Source organism: Chionomys nivalis, chromosome 14, assembly GCF_950005125.1.
Source record: "Chionomys nivalis chromosome 14, mChiNiv1.1, whole genome shotgun sequence".
Classification (NCBI taxonomy): domain Eukaryota; kingdom Metazoa; phylum Chordata; class Mammalia; order Rodentia; family Cricetidae; genus Chionomys; species Chionomys nivalis.
In genome coordinates this window covers 56,355,846-56,382,963 of record NC_080099.1, presented here as the reverse complement: position 1 = coordinate 56,382,963, position 27,118 = coordinate 56,355,846, and the positions used below count along the sequence as shown (strand labels likewise).

General features: G+C 47.1%; 1 protein-coding gene across 5 annotated transcripts in view; it reads left to right on the top strand.

Annotated features, from left to right (window-relative positions):
• The window catches only part of Fhod3 (formin homology 2 domain containing 3), a 409,106-nt gene that overhangs the window by 340,652 nt on the left and 41,336 nt on the right, over positions 1-27,118 (top strand). For all 5 annotated transcript variants that reach the window (XM_057788966.1, XM_057788965.1, XM_057788964.1 and 2 more), the window contains 3 exons: positions 1,641-1,849; positions 19,455-19,733; positions 23,793-24,670. In XM_057788966.1, the coding sequence (XP_057644949.1) occupies positions 1,641-1,849; positions 19,455-19,733; positions 23,793-24,670 (1,366 nt within the window). The remainder of the gene's footprint in view (positions 1-1,640; positions 1,850-19,454; positions 19,734-23,792; positions 24,671-27,118) is intronic.

The following is a 27,118-nucleotide window of genomic DNA, read 5'->3' as shown; positions in this document are numbered from 1 at the left end:
GGGAGGCACCGACAGAAAGAACCAAGGAGGCTGCGCTCCCTGCCCTCCCAAATCACATTATCTGCTTGTTGAAGACAGGCGCACACATGGGAAGAGCTGACTAACTATGCCAGGCAGTAAATGTAACATGCCATCCGCGCTGAATGGGCTACATATCCGACATGAGTTCAGAGGCAAGACTGAGATTGCTTGCAGCTGTGCTGGTCCGAGCTGGCTCTGCAGAGGAAGCAGTACACACTGGCATAGCCTGAAGGGCAGTCTGCCTCTGTAGGGGAGCAGAGGGATGAAGGTGACAGAGGAGGCCACACGCTCCTGGAGGGTGAGACTAGAAGTGCACACTCCTGTGTGTGCACATATGTGCTTGTGGGCAGGTCAGAGGTCAACATCAAATGTTCCTTGAGTGTTGTCTGTGTTGCTTTGGAAGACAGTGCCTCTGTGTGGCCTGAGCTGCCCCCGTATGCTGGGTTGATTGGTCAGTAAGCCTCAGAGATCTCCTTGTCTCTCATTTCCCAGAATGAAAATTATAAGAACAGGGCACCATATCTGGCTTTTATATGTGAATCCCAGGATCAAACTCAGGTCTTTATACGTGCAAGGTACACATTTGACCAACTGAGCTTCACACACACACACACACACACACACACACACACACACACACACACACACATCCTGTCCCCAAGCTGCAGTCCTGCTTCTTAATTAAATTACTTTAAAGACTATGCTCTCTGCCTTTGTCATGCTGGAGGTGGCGTTTGTGAGGTGCCCTAAGGCATAGGCATGGAGTGATGCTGCCCACTGGGGAAGATGGAAACCCGCCCCAGCCTAACTCACGCATGATTTCTGTGTGGACATCTGGAGAAGCACACATTGCAAAGTTATTTTGGTCTGATCTATAAAGTGCACTGTGAGGAAGATGATTGGTAGCTGTTCTTAATAAACAGTTAGTGGGTTCTGCCTGTCTGCAATGCAAAACAGATGTATCTTTGTTCTTTTAAACTGACTTTGATGCATAAACTGTATGTGACGTCAGGTCCAAGCTATTGGATGTCTGAGTCCTGCTCAGAAATATTTTAGAATATAAAAAAGTTTCCATGGGCTAATGCTGAGAGAACAAAGTGAATTCCACTTGCGTTGCTGTGAGCGTTGAAGCAGGTTCAGGAATTCCAAGAGGCGTCTGTCCAAGCAGCCCCCTTTTGGTATTTGGGGGCACTGTTTCTCTCTACCACACCAAGAAACCCTCCCACTTCACAGCTGTGAACTCCACGGGGGTTCAGTTCTCAGCTGTCACTGCCAGAGCCTTTGGCGGATCATTATTTGCTAGTTTATTGTTGTTGTTATTATTTGTGTCAGTGTGTCCTGAAAGGGGAATGGAGACTCTGCAGCAGTGAACCAGGATCCGGTTTTGTGTGATGTGGCCACTTGTCCTCCCTTCCTTGCTTATGAGTGATGCAGGCTTTTTAGTCGCTAGCATCTTGGCTTTGCTGTGTGCTTTTGGCAGACGGACCCTCCAGTCAGCCCTGCCCTCTGCTCAATGCATCAGGAAACCAGCTCACTCTGCAGGTGTTTCGTCCATAAACAAGCGTCAGCCACGGGCTCCTCTTTCTTTTTACGGAAACCCTTTGGAATTTAACTTTCAGATACAAATACTTGGAGCAGTTGGCAGCCGAGACGCAGGAGAAGGAGCTGAGAAGCCGGAGCGTGAGCCGGGGCAGAGCTGACCTCTCCTTGGACCTGGGCTTGCCAGCAGCCCCTGCCTCTTCCTCCCTATCAAGCCAGAGTCCATCTACTGACTCACAAGAGGCTCTCACGGTGCCCACCTCCCCACCCACTCTTCAGTACCCCCAAGGTGAGTGCTGGGAAAGCAGTGGGAAGCGTGACCATCACCATCAAACAGGCTCCCTCAGGAGTCCAGCATGCAAGCTAACATGAAGATAACAGGACAGGTGAGTTTCAGGGTGGCTGCAGCCTGTGCTGCCACTGGCATACTAGAGGTTGCCAGAGCAACTTAGATGACAGCGAATTCATTAACAGAAGTCACCCACCTGTGGTCATTAAAAGATAAAAATATACAATATTGACCATCCTAAATACCAGGCATTCAGTACTTCTTGATTTAGATATACGTAGCTTTGCCCTGCAAGGTGACAACTTTGCAATCCTCCAATCCTAAGAATCGTCTTTTTAAATTGATGGGAATAAAATAAATGAAAGCAAACAAAAAAATTAGAACATAGTGATAATAGATGATAAATACTAAAAAAGAAAAATAATGAAATTTGCTGATATGTATCGTGTGTGTGTGTGTGTCCACAAGCTTGTGTGTAGACAGGAAGGTTTTCCCTGGAGAAATTTTGTTAGCAATATCATTCACTGCAGCCTTGAACCACAGCTGCCTTCCTGCTTGCTCTGTGCATTGCTCTGGGGGACTTTCTCTTTCATGATAATACAAAGCACAGCTGCCAGCGCAGGCGCTTGCACAATGTATTCACTGCACCGCGCCAGCTCTTTGGGCTTCACCGAGCACTGTGGCTTTGAGCCTGATGTAGACATAGCCAACTGAAGGCAGCTGAGACACAGAGCTTTCGACTCTGGGAGGGTTGGCTATCACTCACAGCTTCCTCCAGGCGAGGCAGGACTCCATGACCTCAACAGTACTGGGTGCTATGGAAAGATTGCCTATCCAACTTTCTGCCGGCTTGGGGTCCATTGGGCAGAAGCAGGCTACTGTCCTCCAGTCTTTGCAGTATGTGGTTCCTGACCCCATGGAGGACTGTCCGAGGCAGATGGCTCAGTCACAGATGAGTAATTTCAGTCTGAAAATACAAGCCTGAGTCGGAGAAGGCAGCCGTTCTGTGGCAACTGTAAGCTTTCCAAACACCGCCTTCAGGTTATTGTCTTCTCTGTGTTTGGCATTTCCACAGGCAGTATAAAAATTTGCCTCTAGCAGAGCTGTGGTTCAGTGCTGAATCTGGGAATTTTACACTCTAAGTGTACCTCCAGCTGTTGAGAAAAACGTTGGTCTAAATGTGAAATTGGGGGCAGTCCTGAACAGAGAGGGGATTGGCGGTGCCTCTAAAATCTCGTTTGTCCTCAGAGTTTTTAACCATTCAATGTTTGCTGCAGAAGACAGTTCCTCAAGGATTAGGTCTAATTAGAGTCGTGCCTGAGGTCATCCCATTTAAGAAAAAAACCTATATTTTAAGCTCCCAAAAGAGCACAGAAAATAAAATAAACACACACATATATTAGACTTATACACATGTATATTTGCTATGTTAGTCATACATATTAATCAGCATGAACTTTTTCCAGTAAGCTTTCAGAGAGATAAATAGCAAATGTCATTGCTGTCTCCAGTGAAAGGATCAGTAGAGACGGAGAGGATGTTTGACTGAAAAATCACACTGGTGCGGTTTCGATGTGAAACACGATACAAAGCTGGGATTTACACACCTGGACATCAATAAAACAACCTCTGTGGTATCGTTTGAATTCCCTTGGGGAGACCAGGGGGTCTTTCAAGACACAGGTGGCTGGCTCTCCTGCGTTAACTGTAGTCTGAATGAGCAGGACCACCACCTATTCCTACTTCCTTGTCCTCATGTGTAGTTGAGTTTTGTATTGGAGATGAGGGTCTGGGGAGACGACTCTGTCAGAAAAGTGTTTGCTGTGCAAATACAAGGGATGTGAGTTGGGATCAGATAAGTCAGATGTGGTGGTTACACCCACATTTCCAGCGTGGGGGAGGGGGTGGGGAGAGGAGAGACAGAGGAGTCCTTGGAGCCTGCTAGTCAGGCAGCCCAGCCAAATGGTAAGCCCCATGTTTAGTGGGAGATCCTGTTTCAGAAATTAAGATGGAAAAGTGATCAAAGCAGACACCCAGCACCTCTGCCACACACACCTATTTACACCCAAACACTACACATGAGTACACACGATAAATCAAGAATGATAAATCTAAAAAGAATTCCCGAAGAGGATGATCAAGAACTGCTGGGAGTTCCTGCCGATTTGGGGCATTTTTTTTTTTTTGACAGAGCTACAAAGCTGAGGTGACAGGGTTTAGCCCTTCTGCTTTGTTATTGCTTTGTTGTTGTTCTTTAAAATACCCCCACAGCCTCTGACCACCAGCCTTTTCTTTCTATCAGGTCTCATTTTCAAATTTCCCAAGTAACTTTTTGCTTACCCCTAATGTTTACAATAGTTCAACATCTGGAGGAAGAATAACACATATAACCACACATCCATATGTTTGTCCTGCACCAAACACCTGACACTGTTGTGTTCCCCATGTGCCAAGGGTTGGCGTGCTTTTTCATTCTTGGTCATTTCTGGAGCGTATGACCACAGTGCACTTCATGCTTCTCTTGTACCCTGCCCCTTCCTTCCCAGGCTCCTGTTGAATATTTGGTCATGTGTTTGGGTAGCATGGCATCATCTGCAGTGTCCTGAGGATAACTGTAAGGGGAGATTCATGGGACTGTTATGGGCTATGCCAAGGCTGGGAGAAGGATCTGTGGGTAGAGCTGCATCCTAGCATTTGAGGAGTCACAGTGGCACATGCCGTGTGTTGTGGTTGTAGTTTATGCCTGCCATCCCTTTGCCTACCCTCTCCCCAGTGTTTGCACAAAGCCAGCATTGCAGAGTCATATTGATCAGAAAAGGAAAAGCTAATATTTGTTCTTAACCTATGTATGCCTCAAGACGATCGGTCACTTTGTGGCTGATTTTTGCTATGTTTGTTTTTAGCGTTTTGAAACAGGGTCTCGTGTGATGGTGGTAGGCTTCAAGCCTCTCTACGTAGCAGATCATGGCTTTGAATTACTGATCTTCCCGAGTTCACCTCAAGAATCTGTGGCATTAATGGGCACATCCAGCTTACAATTATTTACCCAAACTCTGGAAGACTTTTAAAATCATAAGAGCCAGGCTCTGTGGCACAGACCTGTAATTCTAAGCACAAGTAAAGGTAGAGGCAGGAATATTAGGAGTTCAAAACGAGTCTTGGCAATATACCATGACCGAGGGCTACATAAGGCAGGCCCTGTCTCAAAAACACAAAGCAAGAGAGATATGAAAACATTGGAATTCCTTTTCATTCTCCTCACAAAATCCACTTGAGAAGGGAGGACCCAAAGGCTAAACTGCTGGCACTGTGTACCATCTAGCGAGTCCTCCAAATCTGTCTCAGCTAAGTATGCTGTAACTTTTGTGTGATGCCACTGGCCCCCACCAGCAAGACAGTGTGTGCTGGAATTGTTTTCCCATCTGGTCCCTTTGCAGCTCACAGCAGATGTGTGTCCCTAACTGCCTAGTCTTGGTTGTCATGGTCTGGGTATGTTTTCTTTTGTGTCAAGCTAGCAGACCAAGTGAGGTGCTGACATCGGCATGCGCTCTTCTTCCGCTGTGCTCTCTGTAAGTAGTGCAAGCAGCCCCAGCGGTCAGTGGGCATGGCAAAGCATCTCTCGCCAGCCATTGCTTTGGTAGGCTGGCATTGTACTGAGACCTGAGGACTTGGATCAGAGTATATGATAAGTTTAATTCCTATTGTGCCGAAACCCACAGATGAGTCTGGCATCAAGGCTATTCTCATGGATCAAAGTGAAGGGTTCCAGTTAAGATGACATTCTTTGATATGATTTGTTTTTAATTTTTCAAAGAATTAAAAGGAATAATTCCTTCTTGAGTAAGAAGAAGTCAGTATAGTCAAGTGTGGTGCTTAAACTCAGTTGTCAACTTGATGGCATCTAGAATCTTCCGTGGGACAAGCCTCTCCGCATTGCTGTGAGGGGTCTGAATTAGACCAATTTTAGTTACTGTGGGAAGACCCAGTCTCTGTGGGCGGCACTCGTCCACAGCCTGTGGTCCAGAATGCAATAAAAGAGAAACAGAAACTGGGCCCACCTGCTCCTTTCCCTCTGTGATCTGACTGTGGATGCAATGTGTGGGCAGCTGCCTCAGGCCCCACCCCTTGACTTTGCTAACACAGTGGACTGAACTCTCGAAATCTGGGCCAAAATAAGATGCTGTGTCAGACATTTGTCAGAGCAATGGGACAAGTAACTGTCACACAAAGTCTTATCACCAAATGAGTCGTAGCCAGGGGATTCATCTCATGGAAACAGAGTAAATTAAACCACCGGCCCGAAAGCCAGCTATTGTCTCGCTGGTCCCAGCGATGTGTTCCGGCTAGATAAATCCCCTCTAATATGTCTCTGGGGAATGGGAGCTGTGCTTCCACCATGCTCCTTTCCTTAAACATACAGGACCCTTCTGAGGCCAGATGGAGAGGAGTTACTTTTCTCAGTGGAGGAAAGCTACACCTCTTGTCCATACGCCTTACTGGGGAACATACACAGGCCAGGTTGTCTGTGTTGTTCCCTGTATGCACATATTGAGAAAAGACTTTAGAGGTACATCTGAAAATTTGGGCCTACTACATAAAATTTAAATCAAGAAAAATATATTCACTAGCAGAGTTCCTTTTGCTGTCTTTAATTGGACCTTAAGGTATTACCAAAGGACCCATTGACGCCGGGGATATGAGGCTAATCCAATCACATATGCACCTGGAAGCATTCGCAGGAACAATTGATGGTGGCTTACTGCTATGTCTCTCTCAGATCCAGGAACTTAAAGTAAGACGGTTCTCCAGCGTATACTTCCTGGCACCTGGAAATATAGAATAGACATGCAGTTCTGTCATAGAATATTCAGGTCATTTAAATGAATAATCGTTTCTCACAGAGGCCTCCACCCGTTGTCTCGACAGTGGTCCTCATTGGGAGTGCTGACTGGGTGTCTTGGTCGGCTTTGTTGTGTGCTGTTTGAGTCTCCTTCGGGTTACAGGTACTGTCTTCATTGACCTAATCTCTGTGGCATGAGGTGCCCTGTTTCCATCTGGTGCCGTTTCCACCTGGCCTAGCAGCTGTGGAACACTGTCAGTCATCAGTCTCATACTTGCCGGTCTGTGAGCGTGAAACTTTTGGGTATCTTTAGTCCAGTGTTTTATTAATTGGCTAGAAACCTGATTCCTGTGGCGGTGGGCCTCAGAGCTATATACTCCTTCTCATTCCTCACCCACCCGAAGCCACTTGATGCCATTCAGTCCCTTTGACCAAATCCTTCAGGAGCGCCACCCGAGGCCAGGCCACTGTTTCCTCTCTTGTACATCCTCACTGAAAGTCATTGTGCCCACCAGCAGTTCACTGAACAGGCGAAACTGTTCCAAGTGGAGAGATTGATAGTTGCCTGCAATGTTTTTCTTGTGATGTGTCTTTCTTTTTACGGTTTATTTATTTTAATTTTATGTGTTGTGAATGTTTTGTATGAATGTGTGCATATACACCATGTACATACACTAGTCAGAAGAGGGTAGTGGATTATCTGGACTGGAGCTAAAGACAGTTGTGAAGCACCAAGTGGGTACTGACAGTTGAACCTGGGTCTTCTACAAGCGCAGTCAATACTCTTAACTGCTAAGCTATCTCTCCAGCCCTTTTTATGCCATATTTTGGCATACTGAAGATTTGAGTCTTTTGAAGAAGGTCAAGTATAAACCTCAAGTGAAGAGAAAGCATTGAACAACTTTGAGAAACCTGGTGAAGCTGTCACTTTTTGTTCAATGTGATGATCTCAAAGAAACTAGTGTTAAGAACTGGGAAAGCCTTGGGACTTTCCCCTACATGTAAGCTGAGAAGCTGTAAGAACTTTAGAGATGCTGGTAGACAGCATAGAACTCCAGGGCCAGAGATAAGAACTGTATGCCTCTAGCAACAGAGGTGGTCAGAGAACCTCCACATGTGCCATTTCCCCAGCCCTGGTTCCCATGGTGATGCGAATATGGGCTAGTGTTGCCTAGACATGTACTGGGAGAAACCTGAAGAGAAGAGCTCTGAGCTTAGGGGGTGTAGGTATGCTTTTCCTTCATCCTAGAGGCACACAAAACGGTGGACAGTGAAATGCATACTCTCACCCATGGTCATGTTCATATTTCTTTTCTCCCCCATTTCTGCCTTTATGCATATCCTTAGAGATCTATTCCAGAAGAAGGGCTCTCAGTGCCTCCTCAAGGCTGCAGGCACATAAGAATTCCATAGGCTGTTGTTACCCAACATTAAAGGACAATGGTTTTAACCAAACTTTGCCATCAACTTTATATTCTAATGTTAAGTTAAGCAAAAAAAAAAAAATCATGCTTTGAATAGCATTGAATTTGCTTGTTCCTATTTAATAAAGAGGGTGTGAGGAGGACAAGGTTCTGCTTACATCGGGAGGCTAGGAGAGACATGTGTGCCTTTCATTGAAGGCAGGAACCTCCGACTGATGCTTTCAGGTGTAGTCGGGAAGTTCTGTGAGCTGGGACAATGAGGATCTTTGGTCTTCCAACCAATGACCAAAACCTTGGAAGCAACAATCAGTGACAGTCTGAGCTCCTTGCTGGCATCTGTCTCCGGCTCAGGACCCTAGTAACCACATGTTATGTCCACGACTTCTATTTTCCTTGAGCGCCTCTCCCTGCCCATATACACAGTGAACTAAAAGCTGCAGTGTAGCTGAGAAGCACATGCTGTCTTTACAGGCCCTAAAATCCTGATTCTGTAAGACTTCCCCTGGACTCAGGGACCCTGCAAATACATTTTGTGTGTTTGAGACACACAGGCTTCTTTTATGACTCTCCAGGTTGGAGCTTCTCTGAGAAAGCTGCCTCAGTTTGATAGATCCACTGATTAGAAGGTTCTAGTAGCTTTTTTGATGCAATCTCTTTGAATCCCTTTACATCTTCAAGATAATATGTGCAAGAAATGTGCCGTTTGCCTTTTGGGTCCTCCCCTTGCCTCACTGTTTCCTCCTCATCTCGTGTTTCTCGGAGCTGTGTTGCTCCTTGGTGCTTCTCTTTGAGGGTTGACTCGGGCCAGAGAGGCTACTGGAAAGCTCTGCCATTTTTGGAGTGTCTCCACTCTCAAAGAAAGGCTGATCTGAGGATGAGTGAGGACTAGAGCCTATCCCATTCCACATGTTGGAACCCGAACAGTACCTATGTGTGTCTGGCTTTAGGAAAGACATTTACATAGTTCAGAAGTCTTTGTAACCTAGTGTTTATGGTCCTATCACCTGATTCCAAAATCAGAACTATGTCAGTAAACCATGTAAGAACCTGGGACAGCATCCCACTTTCTGTTTATCATATGAAATAGAATATTTACAGTATTTTATCAGGTGCACAATAACTGAACCTGAAACTGGCTGCTGTTGTTTTATTTTTTGACACTACAGTGTTGAATTCAAGTCAAAAGTGTCACCTAGAAGGAAGAGAGGAACAGAAATTGTGTGTGTATGTGTGTACACATATATATTTCAATATAAGATAGGTTACATAGTGTATAAAAACATTTATTGTGTGTACGTGTGTGTGTGCATGCAGGAACACATATGCATGCATGTGGAGGTCAGATGTCAACATGAGTCATCATTCTGCAGTTTGCCATCCTCTCATTTGCTAAGATAGGTTCCCCTTGGCTTAATGCTTAAAGATTAGGCTAGACTGGCAGGCCTGAGATCCCCAGAGATCTGCCTGTTTCTGCCTTCCTAGTGATAGGTTACAAGCGTGTACTGAAAGGCCCAGCTTCTCTGTAAGTTCTGTGTACTGAATTCAGATCCTCATGATTGACTACATGACAGGTACTTTAGAGACTAAACTATCTCTGCAGCTGTGTGTGTGTGTGCATGTGTGTGTGCATATGCATGCATGTGTGTATGTGTGTGTGTGTGTGTGTGTGTGAGAGAGAGAGAGAGAGAGAGAGAGCATGCGCAAAAATGTGCTGTTGTTTATTTTGAACCTAGACCTCACACAAGACAGGCAGGTACTCTACCACCCCGCTGCATGTCCAGCCTAGAAACTACCATCCCTGAAGCACTTGTGATCTTGCCTAACTTCGAGCCCAAGCGCACAGAGCAGTCGAATACACCTGGCATCAAGGTCCTAGATCTGTCTGCTCTGATGACCGTCATTGTCATTTCTTCACCTCTTCCTTATTCCCATGTGCTCTTTGGATTAAGATTAATATGTAAAACTGGATGTGATTTGAGAGTGTCAGAATTTGGGTTGGGTGATAGCGCAGCCTATAGTACAAGCCTGGAACTTCATATTGAGTTCCACGTTGCTAAATGAGAAAAATCTTGGTGGTTGGGACTGTGGGGTTCAGTTACGGGTCTATAAAGTGACACTTTCTAAAGGTACCTTAGTGTATCTTAGATAGAAATTTCTTTGAGCATTTAGCTCTAAATTTTGAAGCAAGGCTGGGACCTTAGTTTCGAAGACCTATAAATTAACAGTAAAATTACGTTTTTGATTGTGAAAACATGTTACATTGAAAATATTTATGTGTTTCTGTGTGTACTTACATTAGTTGATATGCATGGCATGCATGCAGTGTCCACAGGAGTCAGAAAATGACTTGGGTCCCCTGGAACTAGAGTTACAGAAGTTGGTGAACTACCATGTGGGTACTGGGAACAAAACCCTGGTCCTAAGAGAGTGCTCAGTGCTCTTCACTGCTGAGCTGCTCTATCCCTGGCAACACAACATGCTACTTTTGTGAAACTTGCATAATTGAGTTTGTACTCTGCTAATGAAAGTATTCCTGTGAGCAGAGATTCTGCTTGGGGGTGATTTTACACTTCGGGGGCACATTTGACAGTGTCTGGGGACATCTTTGTTTGTCACAGTAATGGGAAGGTTGTGGGTGTAATGTTAAGGGTTCCTAGTGCATAAAAACCAGAGGGCTACAAATCCTATAACACACAGGACTGCTTTCCATGTCAAGGAATTGTTTGGCCCTAAATGCCTACAGTATTAGGGATGAGAACGCCTGCTTTAGATAAATCTTAGCGACCAGCGCAGCAAGCATTGGCCCAACAACAAAGCAGAGTCTGAAGAATTTTCAGAGCTGTGAGTCTTTTCTCCTGGGACCGTTCTCAGATTTATGCATTAAACCTCGAGTCTCAAGTCGATGGTGTTGGTTATTAGCTCTAAACTGGGGAGGTCCCTGGAACATGCACTGTTTGAGCAGCTATTCTAGAACAGCCTGGCCCAGCCTGAGGTTTCATAATACTTGCCTGGAAGTCAAGCTCTGGCAGAGCCATTGGGACACTACCACAGACTAAAACTGATTAAAGCCACCCAGAGATTGATTGAATCTAGATGTTGTAAGTGAACATCGGGCTCCACTCTTGGGGACATTGAAGAAAGCAGCCATTATTAGCACAATTCTGTTGCTGGATGTTTTCAGGACTATTACATATTCCTCCTTTGTGGCTCAATCACCTTCCACACTGTGGAATCTGTTATTAACAGGACATTCAGGCAGGTCCAGCAGTATCCCATGTACTCTGCTTGACCATGAGAGCCCGTGGGAAGACAGGTGCTCTAGACCCAAAGATGTTTAGTGAAAGGCTGCTTGCAGAGGTGTGGGGGAGGTCAGGGTGCTCAAGCACCCTAAGGAAGCAGCTAAGGAAAGGAGGAAATGGTCTCACTGCTAGGCTTGAAGGTCTGTGGTGAGTGATCAGCATCCAGAGAGAGCCGTAAGCAAGGGAAGAAGCCACAAGACTGAACAGCTCCTGGTCCATGGTGCTCTGGTATAGACATACCAGTCTCTCCTGTCTTGCTGGCTGCAGAAGGTACGGGGGACAGTCTGGCAATGGTGAATGTCCTGTTTTCATCCGTGCTGATGCAAGTAGATCGCCCCCTCTGAAGCTGCTTCCTCACTTCTTACATGGGGACAAGGGTCTTTACAGTGTAGATGAGAAAACTGAAAAGGGTAACATTTTAATATGCTTCCTAACACAATCTATGGGTGGAAAAGATACTTAATACATGGTAACTTCTGTCTTCACTTCACTCAAGGCCAAGTGGGGCCCAACATCCAGCAGAGGTTTTGGAGAGCCACTGAGGAGGTGGTATTGGCCTTTGGGAGGACTCTCTGCTTGGCTGCCTTTGGAATGCACGAGGAGCTAGTGACCATGCTCAGGTCTTTCCTGCTATTGTCCGATGTCTAGTTCTCTGATGTACATGACAGCGTAGCCTTTTGTATCCAGAGAATAAAGAGCCAGTTGCTCCCTTGCTTCTCTGGCTTCTCATGTCTGTGGGGTCCCTCCATGGCTTCCCAACCTCTCTTGCTCCTGTAATGTTTGATTCTCTGGTGCGAAGAGATCCTTGGAGGGTTCGTTACCGGGCTCAGTGGATAGAGAAGCTTGCTGAACAAGCTGGACGATCTGAGTTTGATCCCCGGGACCCAGGTCTAAAGGTGGAAGGAGAGCACTGACTCCACAAAGTTGTCCTCTGACCTCTACTCACATGCATGCACATGTTACACAATTAATAAACAAAACTCAAAAGAGCACTCCTTCGAGTGCAGCCCATTGGTCTTGCGGGTCCAGGACCCCTCCTGTCCCGTTACTTCTTCTTCTTTGCATAAATGACACATGGACACATCCTTTCCTTGGGTTAAGGTTTCTTATCCCTCCTCTCTTATCCTTCTTCCCAACCTTGAAGTCTGGTTTCCACCCTCAGAATCAGGTCAGATTGCTTCTGGCCAAGCACATTTTTCTAGTCTGTCCTAAGTGAGTCCTGGCGATGCTGAGCTGTGGCCGTCTGCTCCCCTAGGCTGCAGTCCAGCAGCACACATTCAGCTCTGGGCCCCTTGAATGTCACCCGCCCCTCCCTGCAATGCTCTCCTTCCAATCCTGCCTAGTGGCCCCTGCTGGAGAAAGTGAGGCTGCTAGCACTGCTTGCAGTCCCCTCCCCCTGCCAGTCCTTGAGACACAAGCAGAGCTGCACGTCCCCTTTCTAGCCAGGATGTGAAGACAAGTGCATGGCATTCTGGCAGCCCCTACCCCAGATACCTGCTTCATCATGGTGGTCCCATGGGCAGAGGTGGAATCCTGATGAACACACGCTAAAGAGGTACCATACCCCACCCTGCCCCTTCTGCCCAGCCACCTTGGCATAATGTCCCACTGTGATGTTCTGGCTGTGTGTGTGGCATGCGCATGTGTGCAGGTGTGTGTGTGCAGGTGTGTGTGTGGCATGTGCATGTGTGCAGGTGTGTGTGTGTGGCATGTGCATGTGTGCAGGTGTGTGTGTGGCATGTGCATGTGTGCAGGTGTGTGTGTGTGTGGCATGTGCATGTGTGCAGGTGTGTGTGTGTGCAGGTGTGTATGTGCAAGTGTGTGTGTGGCATGTGCATGTGTGCAGGTGTGTGTGTGCAGGTGTGTGTGGCATGTGCGTGTGTGCAGGGGTGTGTGTTCAGGGCTGTGTGTGGCATGTGCATGTGTGCAGGTGTGTGTGTGCAGGTGTGTGTGTGGCATGTGCGTGTGTGCAGGTGTGTGTGTGGCATATGCGTGTGTGCAGGTGTGTGTGTGTGGCATGTGCATGTGTGAAGGTGTGTGTTTGCAGAGGTGTGTGTGCAGGTGTGTGTGTGGCATGTGCATGTGTGCAGGTGTGTGTGGTATGTGCAGAGGTGTGTGTGCAGGGTGTGTGTGTGTGCAGATGTGTGTGGCATGTGCATGTGCGTGTGCGCAGGTGTGTGTGTGCAGGTGTGTGTGTGTGTAGGTGTGTGTGGCATGTGCATGTGTGAAGGTGTGTGTGTGCAGGTGTGTGTGTGTGTGGCATGTGCATGTGTGAAGATGTGTGTGTGCAGGTGTGTGTGTGTGTGGCGTGTGCATGTGTGCAGCTGCTAAGTGTCTTCCTCAGTTTTTTCTACCTTACTTTTTGAGACATACCCTCTCCTGGAACCTGAAGGTCACTGATTGAGCTTGGCTGATTAGGCAGATGGCTATAGAAATCTACCTGTCTCTGTCTTCCCAGAGCTGGTTTGCAGATGCAATGCTATGCCTGCCTTTTTACGTGGGTGCTGAGGATATCAACTCAGATCCTCATGTTCTTTACTGTCTGAGCCAGCCACCAGAGGCACCCCCTTTTCAACAGGGTCTTTCTTACATAGTCCAGGCTAGCCTCTGACTCACTATGTAGTTCAGGATCACTTCTTACCTCCCCGTCCCCTCGCGGCCTCTACCTCTTGATTGCTAGGATTATAGGTATGCATCATGACATCAAGTTTTAATGTGGTACCAAGGATGGAACCCATGCCTTTATGCATTCTAGGTAAATACTCTATCAACTGAAGTGCACATCCCTAGCCCCTTGCCTTGACCTTCTGAGGATTATCACAGAGCGTTCCCTGTGGAGAGGTCAGGTAGATCTCAGCAAACATTTTATACAAAATACTCAGTAAATGTGGCCCAGAGGGTGCTGCCAGTGCCTGCTCCCTCAAACTCAGCATAGCCCTTCCTCTAGCTGATACCTGGAAGGGAACCATCCCAGTGTCCAGGGCCCATCTCTCACCTGTCCAGGATAGTTCTGGGTTATCGGGAGTCTCTCACCTGTCCCAGGTAGTCCTGGGTTATCAGAAGTCTTCCCCTGTGGAGAGCTTCAATTTTTCACCTGTCCCGGGTAGTTCTGGGTTATGAGCATTCTTCCCCTGTGGAGGTTCTTTGACTGGCATTTGCTTCTTTCTAGTCTTCATTTCCAGTCTCATCATTTGCAGGGTTGCTACCTGACTCTAGTCCATTCTGATTGGAGCTTCACCCTTATGTCCAAGACTAGCTGTTCCCACAGGAAGCACGCTCGACCTGACAGGCATAGACGGGGTGCTTGTAGATAGCACAACACATGTCTGCTCTCTACCTAAAGCAGCCGTCACTGCCCCTCGGGCAAACTCTCAGGTGCCTTTCTAAGCACACAAGGCCAGTAGTCCTAGCCCTAGATAGATGGCCAACTCTTGACTGAGCTGAGCCAGCTGAGCAGCTTGCACATAGCACGCACTCCAGGCTTCTGTGTGCGCTCTTCTCCCTTCTCACCACAGTGTTTGCCCCTTTAACTCCTCCTCATCCTCCGAGACTGCTAAAATGTCTTTTTGGCATGGGGACTTATAGTTCCCTTCTGGTCTTCACGAAAGTGCCTTGCTACCCTTTCCTGGGGCATTAACTTCCCAGGGCATGGTGCTCTTGATATTGGAACATGCATCATGATGGTAGATGTTTTATATTGTGTAGTAGGAACTAAATGGCTGGCATCATGCCATTCTCATGGGTCAATAGGACTTTTGTGCCTTGCCGTGCAAAACTTTAGGATCTCTTCTCTCTCTTCCTGTGCAGCTATCATTGGTGTCACAGTGCAGCTGATTGGGCATCACTGTCCATGTCACCACCAACAGTACTGTTGGACTGGAGAAATGCTTGTTAACTACATGAACTTGGGGTAGCCTGGAGGCAGAAACATTTGTTTTCATCCCAGGCATTGATGAAAACCTTTGTTTCCTGCAGACTACAGACTCCATGCTTCCTCTATGTCCTGAAGCCCCTGGGATAGAGGATACTTCTCCTATTTATCCACAAGGCAAGAGGCCCTTCAGAGGAAGAGTAACCCCAAAACAATGGCTGTGTGTATGAAGAGAGGCATTGCTAAGAGAAGCCCCGATTAAAGAGAGTAAGAAAGAGGACAAAGAATACGGTGGGATTTAGTGTTGTGTCTCGGGGTCATCATAGGTACTTGACCAGGAGTGACAGGAACTTTGTGAGGAAATGCTGGTTCCTGCACCAGATAGGGCTTCTCAGGTGAAAGAAGAGAAGATGTGGTCCTTAAAGAATGTTTTGCCCTAGCTGTGGCTCGGTTTAAGATGGCTAGAGGAGGGGGGTCTACCATGACCTGCTGCTCCCTCCCGGTCTGCCTGTCATCTTGCCCAGTGACCTCCTACACATGCACGAGCCTGACTTCTCCAAACAAGGCTCTCTAGCCAGTGTCGTCACTGAGTAATAAACTTTTGAAGGCAGAGGGGCGGCGAGGTTGAATATCACTGGCGGCTCCATTGCATGCTCCTAGGAACAAACCTCCATTCTTGTTTGCTGACTTGAGTCTTAATTCGTTGCTTGTTTTGTTTCATGTGGACAAGTATGAGCAGTATTTAATTAGCTCGTAAATTAGTCAGGACAGTCCCACATGCCACAGCTTTCTAGCCAGACCCTATGGACACTGAGGCATGTGTTCTAGGCAGGAGGTGACTTTGAAGATGATGGCCTTCCTACAACTCATGAGAAGAAATCCCCCCAATGTTTGGAATCACAGATCAACGGCCCAGCCTCCGTGCAGTTAGGTTCTGGCATGCTGGGGTAGCATTATGTTGTTTCTTCCCAGGATTGTGTGGCTCATCCAGACCTAGCACATCTGTTACCACATCTGTCCAGACAAGCCCTTGGCCAACCAGGGCCTGAGCTGCTGTCTGAGTTCTGTGGGTTAAGCGGGATGAGACAGCACAGGTGGTCCATGCCAGCTACAGTCGGGCAGCAGCAGCCATGCGTATTCCCTCTGCTTTGTGGGGTCTCCAGGGGCTGGGGAGCTGTTCTAGTTCACCCTGCCAGGGGCAGAGTCACTGGAAGACACCCTTGTCCAGGTCCCCCACATGCTTCACCATGAATGCCCAAGTGCAGGCCACATGCTAGGCTGTTGCAGACACATTTTCATTTGATGTGGGTATTCTGAAGCGCCTGTGCATGTCCACATGTGCTTTCTGTCAGCCCCATCATGACACCACCATTGCTCATGCTCCCCTTTGGCCTGGCTTGTAAAGCTCACAGAGGTTTGTCTCTCTCTGCTAAAGACTGGATCACCAAATGAAGAAGGAATTAGCATCGAGATCCTTCCACCCCCAAACGGGCTTCTCGGGAGGCCATACTGAGTCTTTCTTAGGATATTCCTGGCTTTTGCCTTTGCAGGACAGTGCAAGGCATGCCTGTTCTCAGGTGTGTGAGCTCGAAGAGCTGTGCCTTTTGGCTTCCTTCTGCTGCTAGCGGCCCTGGCATCTTTGTTTGGAAAGTTGGCTGTCTGGGACAGCCTCTGGGCTCCAAAGCAGGCTCCTGTGCTAAGAGAGAGACCCCAGGGATAAACACATGGCAGGTCATCTGTCAAGAAGGGGGAAGAAACACACTATCCCACCCCAAATTCATGCCTGAAGGCCACGGTGGGGTCCACACAGGGTGTTTCTCTGGTGGCTGGAAAGTGTCCAGAATGATAAGAAAAGGCCACAGTTCTTCCCTTGCCCTTCCTGTCTCTATCCATCTCCCTGATCCATCCCAGAAGAACACAGGTACCAGACAGGGATGGGGTGCTGTCCCCAGTGACTCCTGGCACAATGGCTTCCTGCTAAGAAGTTGATGATGGTTGGGCCTCTGCCCAGTGAAGGCCGTTTTCCCTCCTGTAGTAAAGGCAGAGCTAGGCTCACCCACAGGCTGAGAGGCCAACTCTAAATACCCTGTGGCTACCTCTCCCCTACCCTGTAGGCAGCAGTGTGCTCCAAAGAGGGGGTGGGGGAGGGGAGAAGGAGGAAGAGGTTTCTTTCAGTTCTTGCCTGAAGGTCTTCATCAATTTGAGTGGTGTGTGTGTGTGTGTGGGGGGGTGTCTGTGTGTCCGTGTGTCCGTTTGTCTGTGCATGTGTCCCTAGGCACTGGCAGTTTTAGCACTATAGCCTCATCCAGCCCAAGGGAGATGCTGTCAGGAGGGACCCGACCTCATCTGGCCTATCCATATGGCGTTTGCCTGGAGGTTTTTGTATTCTCAGTCATTTTATTACTTGTCCAAAGCTCAGAGCTGAGAGCTCTGCTCAGCAAAACCAGGTGTGAGGCAGGCAGCCATTTCCCTGCACCCTGGAGCAGCACGTGGCTGGAAACAGGGGCATTTTACGTTGGCACTAGCACCACGTTTCTAGTCTTCATCGATCTACGTGGCCTCTGCCCATGAGTGGTCCTTTTATTGTAGTTTTTGTTGTTGTGTTTTCAGAGACTCACTGTGAAGCCCACGCTGGTGTGGAACTCACTGCGTAGCCCTGCTAGCCACAGATTCTCAGTGGTACCAGGATTACATAAGCCACCATACCCAGTGCTTTTCTTAAAGACAAGTTATTTTATTTTATGTGTATGAATATTTAGCCTGCATGTATGTTTGTGCACCGCATGCATGCCTCTTGGATCTCCTTAAACTGGGTTTACAGATGGCGTGAGCCACCATGTGGGTGCTGGAATTTGAACCCAGGTCCTCTACAAAAGCAACAAGTGTGCCTATCCATCAAGTCATATTTCCAGCCCAATACTTAAAGTATTTTTATAAGCAGAGTTGGAGCTTATTAAGAAAGGGGAAATCTATTTAAGCATAGGCTTGAAGGGAGAAGAAAGAAAGATACCTATGAGAAGAACATTTGTGTAGACAAGAGTGCAGGCATGGGCTTCTCAAGGGTGAGACACCAAATGAGTCCTTGAATGCAATTGAGGGCTAACTTCACACCATGGGCAAGCAGCGTGTAAGCAAAGGGGGATTGGCCTTGCTGGGCTAACCCTTAGATGTAGTGGCATTTCACTTGTATTTTAATAAATAAAATTAACCTGAAGGTCCGAAAAGCAAAAGAGACTGTCATTGGCTTTTACCTACCTCAGTCTGAAATGGTGATCCTGTCTCCAAGAATCTCAGACTAAGACTGTGACTGAGAGTTATCTCCTCCCGTTTTATAGTCCTCTCTAGTTCTGGGATTAAAGTCATGCACTGCCCAGTTTTTATGGCAAACTAGTAGGGCTACCGTGATTAAAGGTGTGTGTTATTATGGCTTGGTCTTGTATTAAGGCTGGCCAGTGTGACTGTTTGACTTTTCTGAACCTCAGGCAAGTTTTATTTATTAAAATTCAAATGAAATGCCCCTGCACCTAATTGTCAAAAAAGCTTTGGGCTGCAGCCTGCTGGTTACTTACTGAGGGTTTTGTTGTTTCCCTCCCAAAGACCGTGCATTCCATTCTGTGTTTGATTGAAAATGGTACCTGCATATTATCTTGCAATTTCCCAATACAGCTCAGCTGGGGTCCTGTGGTCAGCTGGGCCTTGATCTCCAGGAGACCTGGGAAGACATCCTCCAGGCTTGCTCAGTGTGACTTTGTAGACCAAGTCCCTGTTTATTGTTGGCTGCCAGCCAGGGTGTCCTGTCAGCTTCTGGAAGCCACCTGTATTCCTACCACATGGCCCGTTTCATCTGGAATGCCGGTGGCACATGTGGGGTCCTCAGGTTTCTAAGCCTGCTGGTACTTTTGTGCTGCTGTTTGGGCATCTCCAATTTCAGAGGCTCACCTCGCTGGAGCTGGCTTCCCTGACTCCTCCACATTTTAAGGATCACTGAGTGGACTTGCACACCACCTGCACAGTCCTGGTCACAGAAGCAGACATTAGCTCAGTAACCGCAAGCAGGAGTCTTGGGGCTACTCTTAGACCTTGCCCAGTGGAATCGAACCCAATTCTTGTGGGATTCCTGGCCCCCAAAGAAATCTGTTGTTGATATAATCTCTACTCTTGTCTTCATCAGTGAGCGATAAGGACCACGAGCTTGAACTGGAGGCAGAAGCTGGGCAGGGTGCTGATGAAGCCAGCCGGGACATAACCGCTGCCCACCAGGGAGCAGAGAGCCAAGAAGAGCCTGCGCTGGAGCTGGAGCCTGAAGAGAGAGCCTCGCTGAGTGAAAAAGAGAGGCAGAATGAGGAGGTGAACGAGAGGGACAACTGCTCGGCCTCCAGCATCTCGTCCTCCAGTAGCACCTTGGAGAGGGAAGAGAAGGAAGGCAAACTGTCTGAGGACAGGACGACAGGTAAATGAAACCCCTTCTCCATGTGCAGGTGTCCTGCTGGACAACAGCCTGGCCGCAGGCTACCCTCCAAGGTGACCGGTGGGAAAGGCTCACTCCCTCACCTGCTGCCTGTCTCAGAGTGGCAGCGAGTCAGAGTTCCGGTTCTGCGACCTCCTCCCGTGCTGTGGGATCTCTCACTCCCACAGGTGCTGAAGGGGGTCCATATGTCAGAACTGTGCAGAGGACTGAGATGTGGAAAAGAAACCACTAGTTTCCTTTGATCTGTCTCAAGGCTGATGATTCCAAATGTGGGCCCTTCCAGTCCCCGATTGGTTTAGACATGTCATGTTGTCTGTTCCCTTAGAAGACTTGTTGGAGGGAAGTGTTTAAAACTACCACCAAAATAGATACAGCAAAGAAATTGATTGAGTACTTGTCAAACAGCATGCTTAACAGTGCATGGAGGAGAATTTGACATACGGGACCAGCACATACAGGCTTTAGGTGTAGTGTTACACATTGTACTTAGACACACTCTTTAATGTAACCTATGTGTTTTCCTTATATTACTCTGTCTTTTTGGTGTTACCTCTGAAATCCATTCCTTTCACTTATGACTGAGACCTTCACAGTCAGGGACCAAGTAGAAAGCTAGATTGTGTATCTGACCACGAAGGACCTCACTGGGTCTTTAGAGACTTGGTTCAGAGGGTAATTCGTACTATCAGTGACAGCACTGGGTTTGGTTTCCTCATCCATGACTTGTGGTAAAGTACAGCATCCCTTACTAGTGAAGGCATGGACTATGCTCTGGCCTTCATTTAACCACACATCAGAGCCCACACTCAAATCCCAAGGTTCCCCTTGCCATTCCGTGCCATGAGCCAGGAATTGATACTATACTCTCTGAAGCCCGGAAGATTTAGTGAATGAATGAAACTATTCTCTTTCCCAACAGATCCATCAATGACCTAGTCTATTAGTTACTGCCTATGTTTTTCCCAGTTAGAACATGCTACTGAATTTGATTTTACAAATGATTTATCACTACGCTGTAACAAGATTCAAAGACTATTAGTATATATCTTAGAACGTATTGCACTAAAGAGCTTGTTTATTTGAATACATATGTGCTGAGAAGTACTATTTAGTTTCCTCAAAATAGTATTATAGTTATTTCTAAACACTAGATGTGCTACTCAAGTTTAACAGAATTACAGTCACAGTTCAGGGGGTAAGATAAGTTCTGGGTCACTTTAGTACTAACTGATTTTTTTGTATTATGAGTAGCGTTATGAGTTATTCATCATAGTTGGGCTCAGCAGCCTAAAACACATCAACAATTTGGATTAGGAAGACTAAAACAGGGAACAGAACTTTCTTGGATCTGAGCATGTAACATTCTTCCAAAAAAGGGAAAACTGCAAAAATGGAACCTCTGAGCTCCCAGGGACTGACTATTAATTTTGCACAAAGAGCAAGTGAGATCCAAGTGCATAGATGCAGAAACTGGAGCTCCTGGAGACTCCTCTGCATCCCTCCAGGGTTGGGAAGACGGTTAGTTCATCCGTGGAAATTTACTGTTCCTGAAATTCCACAGTGTTCACAGTCTCCTTAGCAGCCGAGTCAAGGCCACTCTGTCATGACAGCTTTTGCTGTTCCTCAAAGTCACCAAGACAATTAAAATTAGAGACAATTTAAAATGCCCCAAATCCTACTTTTAGCACCATTGTATCTGTTACTAAGAAGTGAATTTGTAGTCACCCAAAGTAAAGCTTGGAAGAGATCCAACTCATTTCAGGCACCTTTCTTCTTGTTTTGTGTGTTCAGCTCCGAACATATTTATTATATTTTGCTATATGATACTTGATGATCAGCTGGATGAGAGCTGGGGATATCTGTCCTGCTCACTGTGAACCCTTATTTCCTAGCTGTGTGCTCAGAACACAATCTTCCCAGAGGTTACTGAGAAAGAAGCTTGAGGGTCGAAATGAAAGTCTCAATGCTATCTGACAGCGTTCTCTGTAGATGAAATACTCCAGAAACTTTAAAAGCACACAAGGTGGATGGAGTAACTTATATTGTTAAACTAGTACTAGTAGACTGGACTAATTTAGGGGTGTTTATTGTAACACATGGAACAACCACTAAAAATAATATGTAGAGTCATTACTTTAAAACACTATTTAAAACAGGGTGAACTAAAAAAAAAAAAACACTTCAAGCAACCGACTGGAGACCAAGGGAAGAAAAAAGGAATAAATAAACAAAACAACACATTTAAGTCCTAACATTTCAGTCATTAGTTTACATTAAAAGATTAGCAGTGGATTTTTAGAAATTCACCTATTGTATGCATCCTATACAAACCATTTTTATTGCAAATTTTGTGTACAATATACTCTGATCATGCTTTTCTCTCCCCCAACTCCTCCTAGATTTCTCCACCTCCTCAATTAACCAACTCCCTGCTCATTTTTTCTCTTTAAAAAAAGAAACAAGCAAACAAAAGACTCACCCCCCCAAAAAAAGAAGCCGACAAGAAAGACACACATATACACCCCCCCACACACACACCCCAAATATACACAAGACTTAAATGAGTAAAGAAATAAGCAAGAAGACCAACTTTTTAAAAACTAACCACCTTGTTGTCATAATAAGAAAAGCCAGCATTTCCCAAACAATGGAGAAAGAATGTGACCATCTCTTGGGAAAGACCGGCTTATCTGCTATCAAAGCAGTATCCCTGTTTGCAAGGAGAGCCATGCTGGCTTGAGCTGGGATTGAGCAAGAGAGGGGCATGGGGAGCAAGGCTAGTTTCTGGCTGTGGCAGGAAGGTTTATCAGCAGGATACCTGGATGCAGTGCGTGGAGAGGATCACAAAGCAGATGGAGCAGTGAGCAAAACAGTTTTTAGAAGCAACATTATCTTAAAGGAACGGATCAAAAGTTTGGAGTGAGGTGGAGATGTAAGAGGAGTCAAGAGAGGTTGTGAGATGGGAAAATACACGAGTAATATCAATGCCAAAATGCTACGGGATGGGAGGGGTGGAAAGGACCTAGTGGGAGGGGCAGAAAGGACCTCCTGGGAGGAGTAGAAAGGATCTCCTGGGAGGGGCAGATAGGACCTATTGGGAGGGGCAGGAAAGACCAGCTAGTGGGAGGGGCAGAAAGGACCTAGTGGGAGGGGCAGAAAAGACCTAGTGGGAGGGGCAGAAAAGACCTAGTGAGAGGGGCAGAAAGGACCTAGTGGGAGGGGCAAAAAGGACCTAGTGGGAGGGGCAGAAAGGACCTAGTGGGAGGGGCAGAAAGGACCTAGTGGGAGGGGCAGGAAACACTGATGAGAAGGTCCTGAAAGAAGCAGGGCAGAGAGTTACCTCAGTGCTGTCCTAATACACACGTAGAGTGACTAGTCCTACTAAGGGACAGTTGTGGATCGTCACAAGAGAAAGGCTGTGACTGAGTTCACATGCAGGTAGGAGGCTGGAGGTTGAATGGCAGACCCCTTCGGACCTCATCTGTTAAACTGGTAAATTATAGAAGCAAGACAACTCAGAGGATGAGCTGTACAGGCAAGTGAAGGGAAAGAGGGGCCGGGGGGAGCATTTTGGAGGAAGTAGCATTAAGTCCTCTGGAGATGAGACTGTGAACTTGAACTGATGGCCTTGTGTAGAGCCGGGGAAGAGATGTCCTTTTAGTGCTTAGTTGCCTTGGACCAGGGAGGTACTTCCTGCCTTCCCTCGTCTAGATAGGACGGATGTCCCTTAGCTATGGTGGGATAGATTCTGTCCGTCCGTCCATCGTCGTGTCGCCCTCCCCCCCCCCCCCCCCCCCACGAGCAGAAGAAAGGGAGGAAGTTACATAGTGCAGGCGGGAACCAGGAGTGCATGCGTTTGGAAGAGTCTGGAGACCTGAAGTGAGTCATCAGCTGTGAACATCTGCTTTGATTACCTTGTTTTTCTCTCGTTTTCTTCGGAGTTGCTCCTGTGTGTCCACCTGTTTTCATGCATAACTGGTTTTCTTGTGGAACGGAGGCCCCGTGCCTCTTTCTCATCTCTTCCTTCCCATGTCCTTTCAGGTCTATGGTCCACCAGCCTTCAGGATGTGGGTGTGAATGGGCAGTGTGGCGACATCCTTACCAGCAAGAGGTTCATGCTGGACATGCTGTATGCCCATAACAGAAAGTCCACAGATGATGAGGAGAAGGGTGACGGCGAACCCGGGAGGCCTGTGCAGGAGGTGGAGGCAGTGGCCAGTCTCGCCACCAGGATATCCACCCTGCAGGCCAACTCTCAGGCCCCAGAGGAGAGCATCAAGAGAGTGGACATTGGCTGCTTGGACAACCGGGGCAGTGTAAAGGCCTTTGCTGAGAAATTCAACAGTGGGGACCTGGGGAGAGGGTCCATGTCTCCTGAGGCAGAGTCTCAGGACAAGGTCCCAGACACAACCCCTACACAGCTGAAGACTGAGTCTGATTACATCTGGGACCAGCTGATGGCCAATCCGAGGGAGCTCAGAATCCAAGACATGGATTTCACTGATCTGGGGGAGGAAGACGACATCGATGTTCTAGATGTGGACCTTGGCCCCCGTGAAGCCCCAGGGCCACCCCCTCCACCCCCTCCCACCTTTCTGGGCTTGCCACCCCCACCCCCTCCGCCGCTGTTGGACACTGTGCCTCCCCCACCAGTCCCCGGTAATTTATTGGCTTCTCCTGTGTTCAGCACTCCTCAGGGCTTAGGGTGGTCCCAGGTACCCAGGGGTCAGCCGGCATTCACCAAGAAAAAGAAGACTATCCGGCTATTCTGGAATGAAGTCCGGCCCTTTGAGTGGCCGAATAAGAACAATCGCCGATGCAGGGAATTCCTGTGGTCAAAACTGGAACCCATCAAGGTGGACACTTCCAGACTAGAGCACCTGTTTGAGTCCAAGTCTAAGGAGCTGTCTGTCACCAAGGTAGGCTGGGCCCTGGCATGTTCTTGATTAGCAGAGAAGAGCTGGACAGGTTGGTTCTTGACGAAGCATGCTAGTTTGCGCTGCTTTAGCTGTTTGGTAGGCAGTCCATTGGGATAAGAAGTCTATCTTTTTGGATAGTATTCCTTAGATCTATGCTACATCAAAAATGCACAGTAGCACACCAGATTACCCATGAAAAAAAAGCAAAATGGCTAATTATGGATGGCGCTGTAGCCCAGGAGCAATATCAATGCTCTCCTGAGGAACTGAACCTGTTTGCTTACCGGATGCACCGAATGTACTCATATAATGTCACCTCAAGTTAGGGATCGTAGAAGCGCTTTAAACTTAGCTGTAGGCACTCAGTGATTTTTAGAGACAATAATTTAGTCTCTTTGGATAATTCTCCGAGCCGACATACTGAAACTTATTTTCCATGAGTTTGTGAGAACCTGCTGGCATCACTATTGCAGTGTTGTTAATGCAGGTTTTATATACAATTATACATGGGGAACATAATAAAATGATTGGACATAACACCATGATCAGCAAATTCTGATATAGAAATTGCACAATGGATCATATTTCCCATGGGGAAGTGCTCCAATAATGCCTCCATTTTGTACCTCAGCCCACAAAATGTGTGAGTCAGGGTATAGTGAACATTTAAAACAGGCTAGAAGCTACCTTCTCTTAAGAATTTGGGGTATGAGAAAGTACTCTATAAAGTCTAATGTAGACAGGCATAGTATGGTGTCATCAAGAAAGCACATGCCCAAGAACTGTGCAACTGAGTCACCAGAACAATCGCAAAAGTTTTTAATGTTTTAAGTAACATTTTGGATTTTATGCTGAGCCAGATTCATAGCTATTCTGAGCTACAGGTTGGACACCTGCAGTGGAAAAGATATGAAAGAGCTTGTCACTGTGAGTCGGTTGTAGTCCCAAGTCAGTTCAGCCATTCGTCATGTGAGTGTGAGCTGAGTTGGCCTCTCAGGCTTAAGAGTCAGGGACCAGTTCTGAAGACAAGACAAGGCAGCAACCTCAGGGTTTTCGTGCATGTGTGCGTGCGTGTGTGTGTGTGTGTGTGTGTGTGTGTGCGCGTGTGCGCGTGTGCATGTGTTTCTACGGAGATGCCATGGCTGTTGAGTGATGCTGAGGGACCAGCAGGGGGCAGTCATTGGTCAATCTTCTTTTAAATCCATGTGGAGATTCTTGAACTCCTTGCCACCCTTTGCCACTGGAGTTCATCCCCATGTCTGTTTCTGCCCAGGTTCGGAGAAGGTGTGACTTTTAATTATTTCTTGCCTCAGAAGCCTCCTTAAGTCAGAATTAAACTTCTTTACTTTAAAAGCCAATTCCTAAGCTTTAATGTAAGCTCATCAATCCAGTTCTTTTGGTTTAAGCAGGCCCAGACCTTGTTCTTTCCAGAACATGTCACTTGGGGATGATATCTTGAACATCTACTCTCAATGTATCCATGTCCTGACCTCTTCAGGCAGCTGTCACTTAGCACTTGAGTGCCCACATGTCCTCTCCCACTTCGTACAGTCAACCTGGCCTTGTGGAGAAGGCCAGCTGAGAGTTAGCTGGCAGCCTGCAGTTGTCAAGGATTCTTATGACCCACCTCATGCACTGTGCCGGATCCACTAACCAACTGGCCTCCTCCTCCTGTGCTCGTTTGGCTAGCTCTGCTGTTGGCTTCCTGAAGGTTGTTCATACCCTGGAGGTTGTTGTGCGGAGGCTGCCTGTGGTCTCAGGACAGAGAAAGAAAAGGGCAGCAGGTTGGTAGGGAAGCCATGTTTTCCTTCCCTTGCAGTGAGATTAAGTGTCCATGAGAAGACTTCCAATGAGCCTGTTGCTTCACCCATCTCCCTCCTTCTTTTGGTTTCACTGCGGCTGATCTGGTCAGTGAAAAGATGCCGGCTTCTGTCCTTTCACTAACCCTGAGTCTGTTCTTACATGTAGTAGGGACCACCTCTGAAAATACGGAAAGGCCCTGCTAGTGGCCAAATGTGTCTAAGTTTGGTAAAGTGGGGACCTAGGAAAATAGTCACTCACACTGGCGGGTCCAACATCTTAAGATCACGTGAGCTGCAGATGGAGCCCATTTTTAAAAATGTGCAACTTTGCTGAACATTTACAGAATGTTTCCTCGTCATTATTTCTAAAACAATACAACAGCTAGTACGTGGCATTTGCATAGTGATAGGTACTATTAATAATCCAGAGATGATTTAGAGCACTCTAGAGGGTTTCAAGGGTTATATACAAAATATGTAAAAATCCATTTCATGTGAGGCAGTTGAGAATTATTGTACTCTCTGGTGGTCCTGTAACGAATCCCTTAGGGACACCAAGGGACAACTAAACTGAAACATTTATTAAATTGCTTCCAGAATGTTCTGCAATGAGACTCAGGAGCATATACCTTTGGGTGTGTGTTTG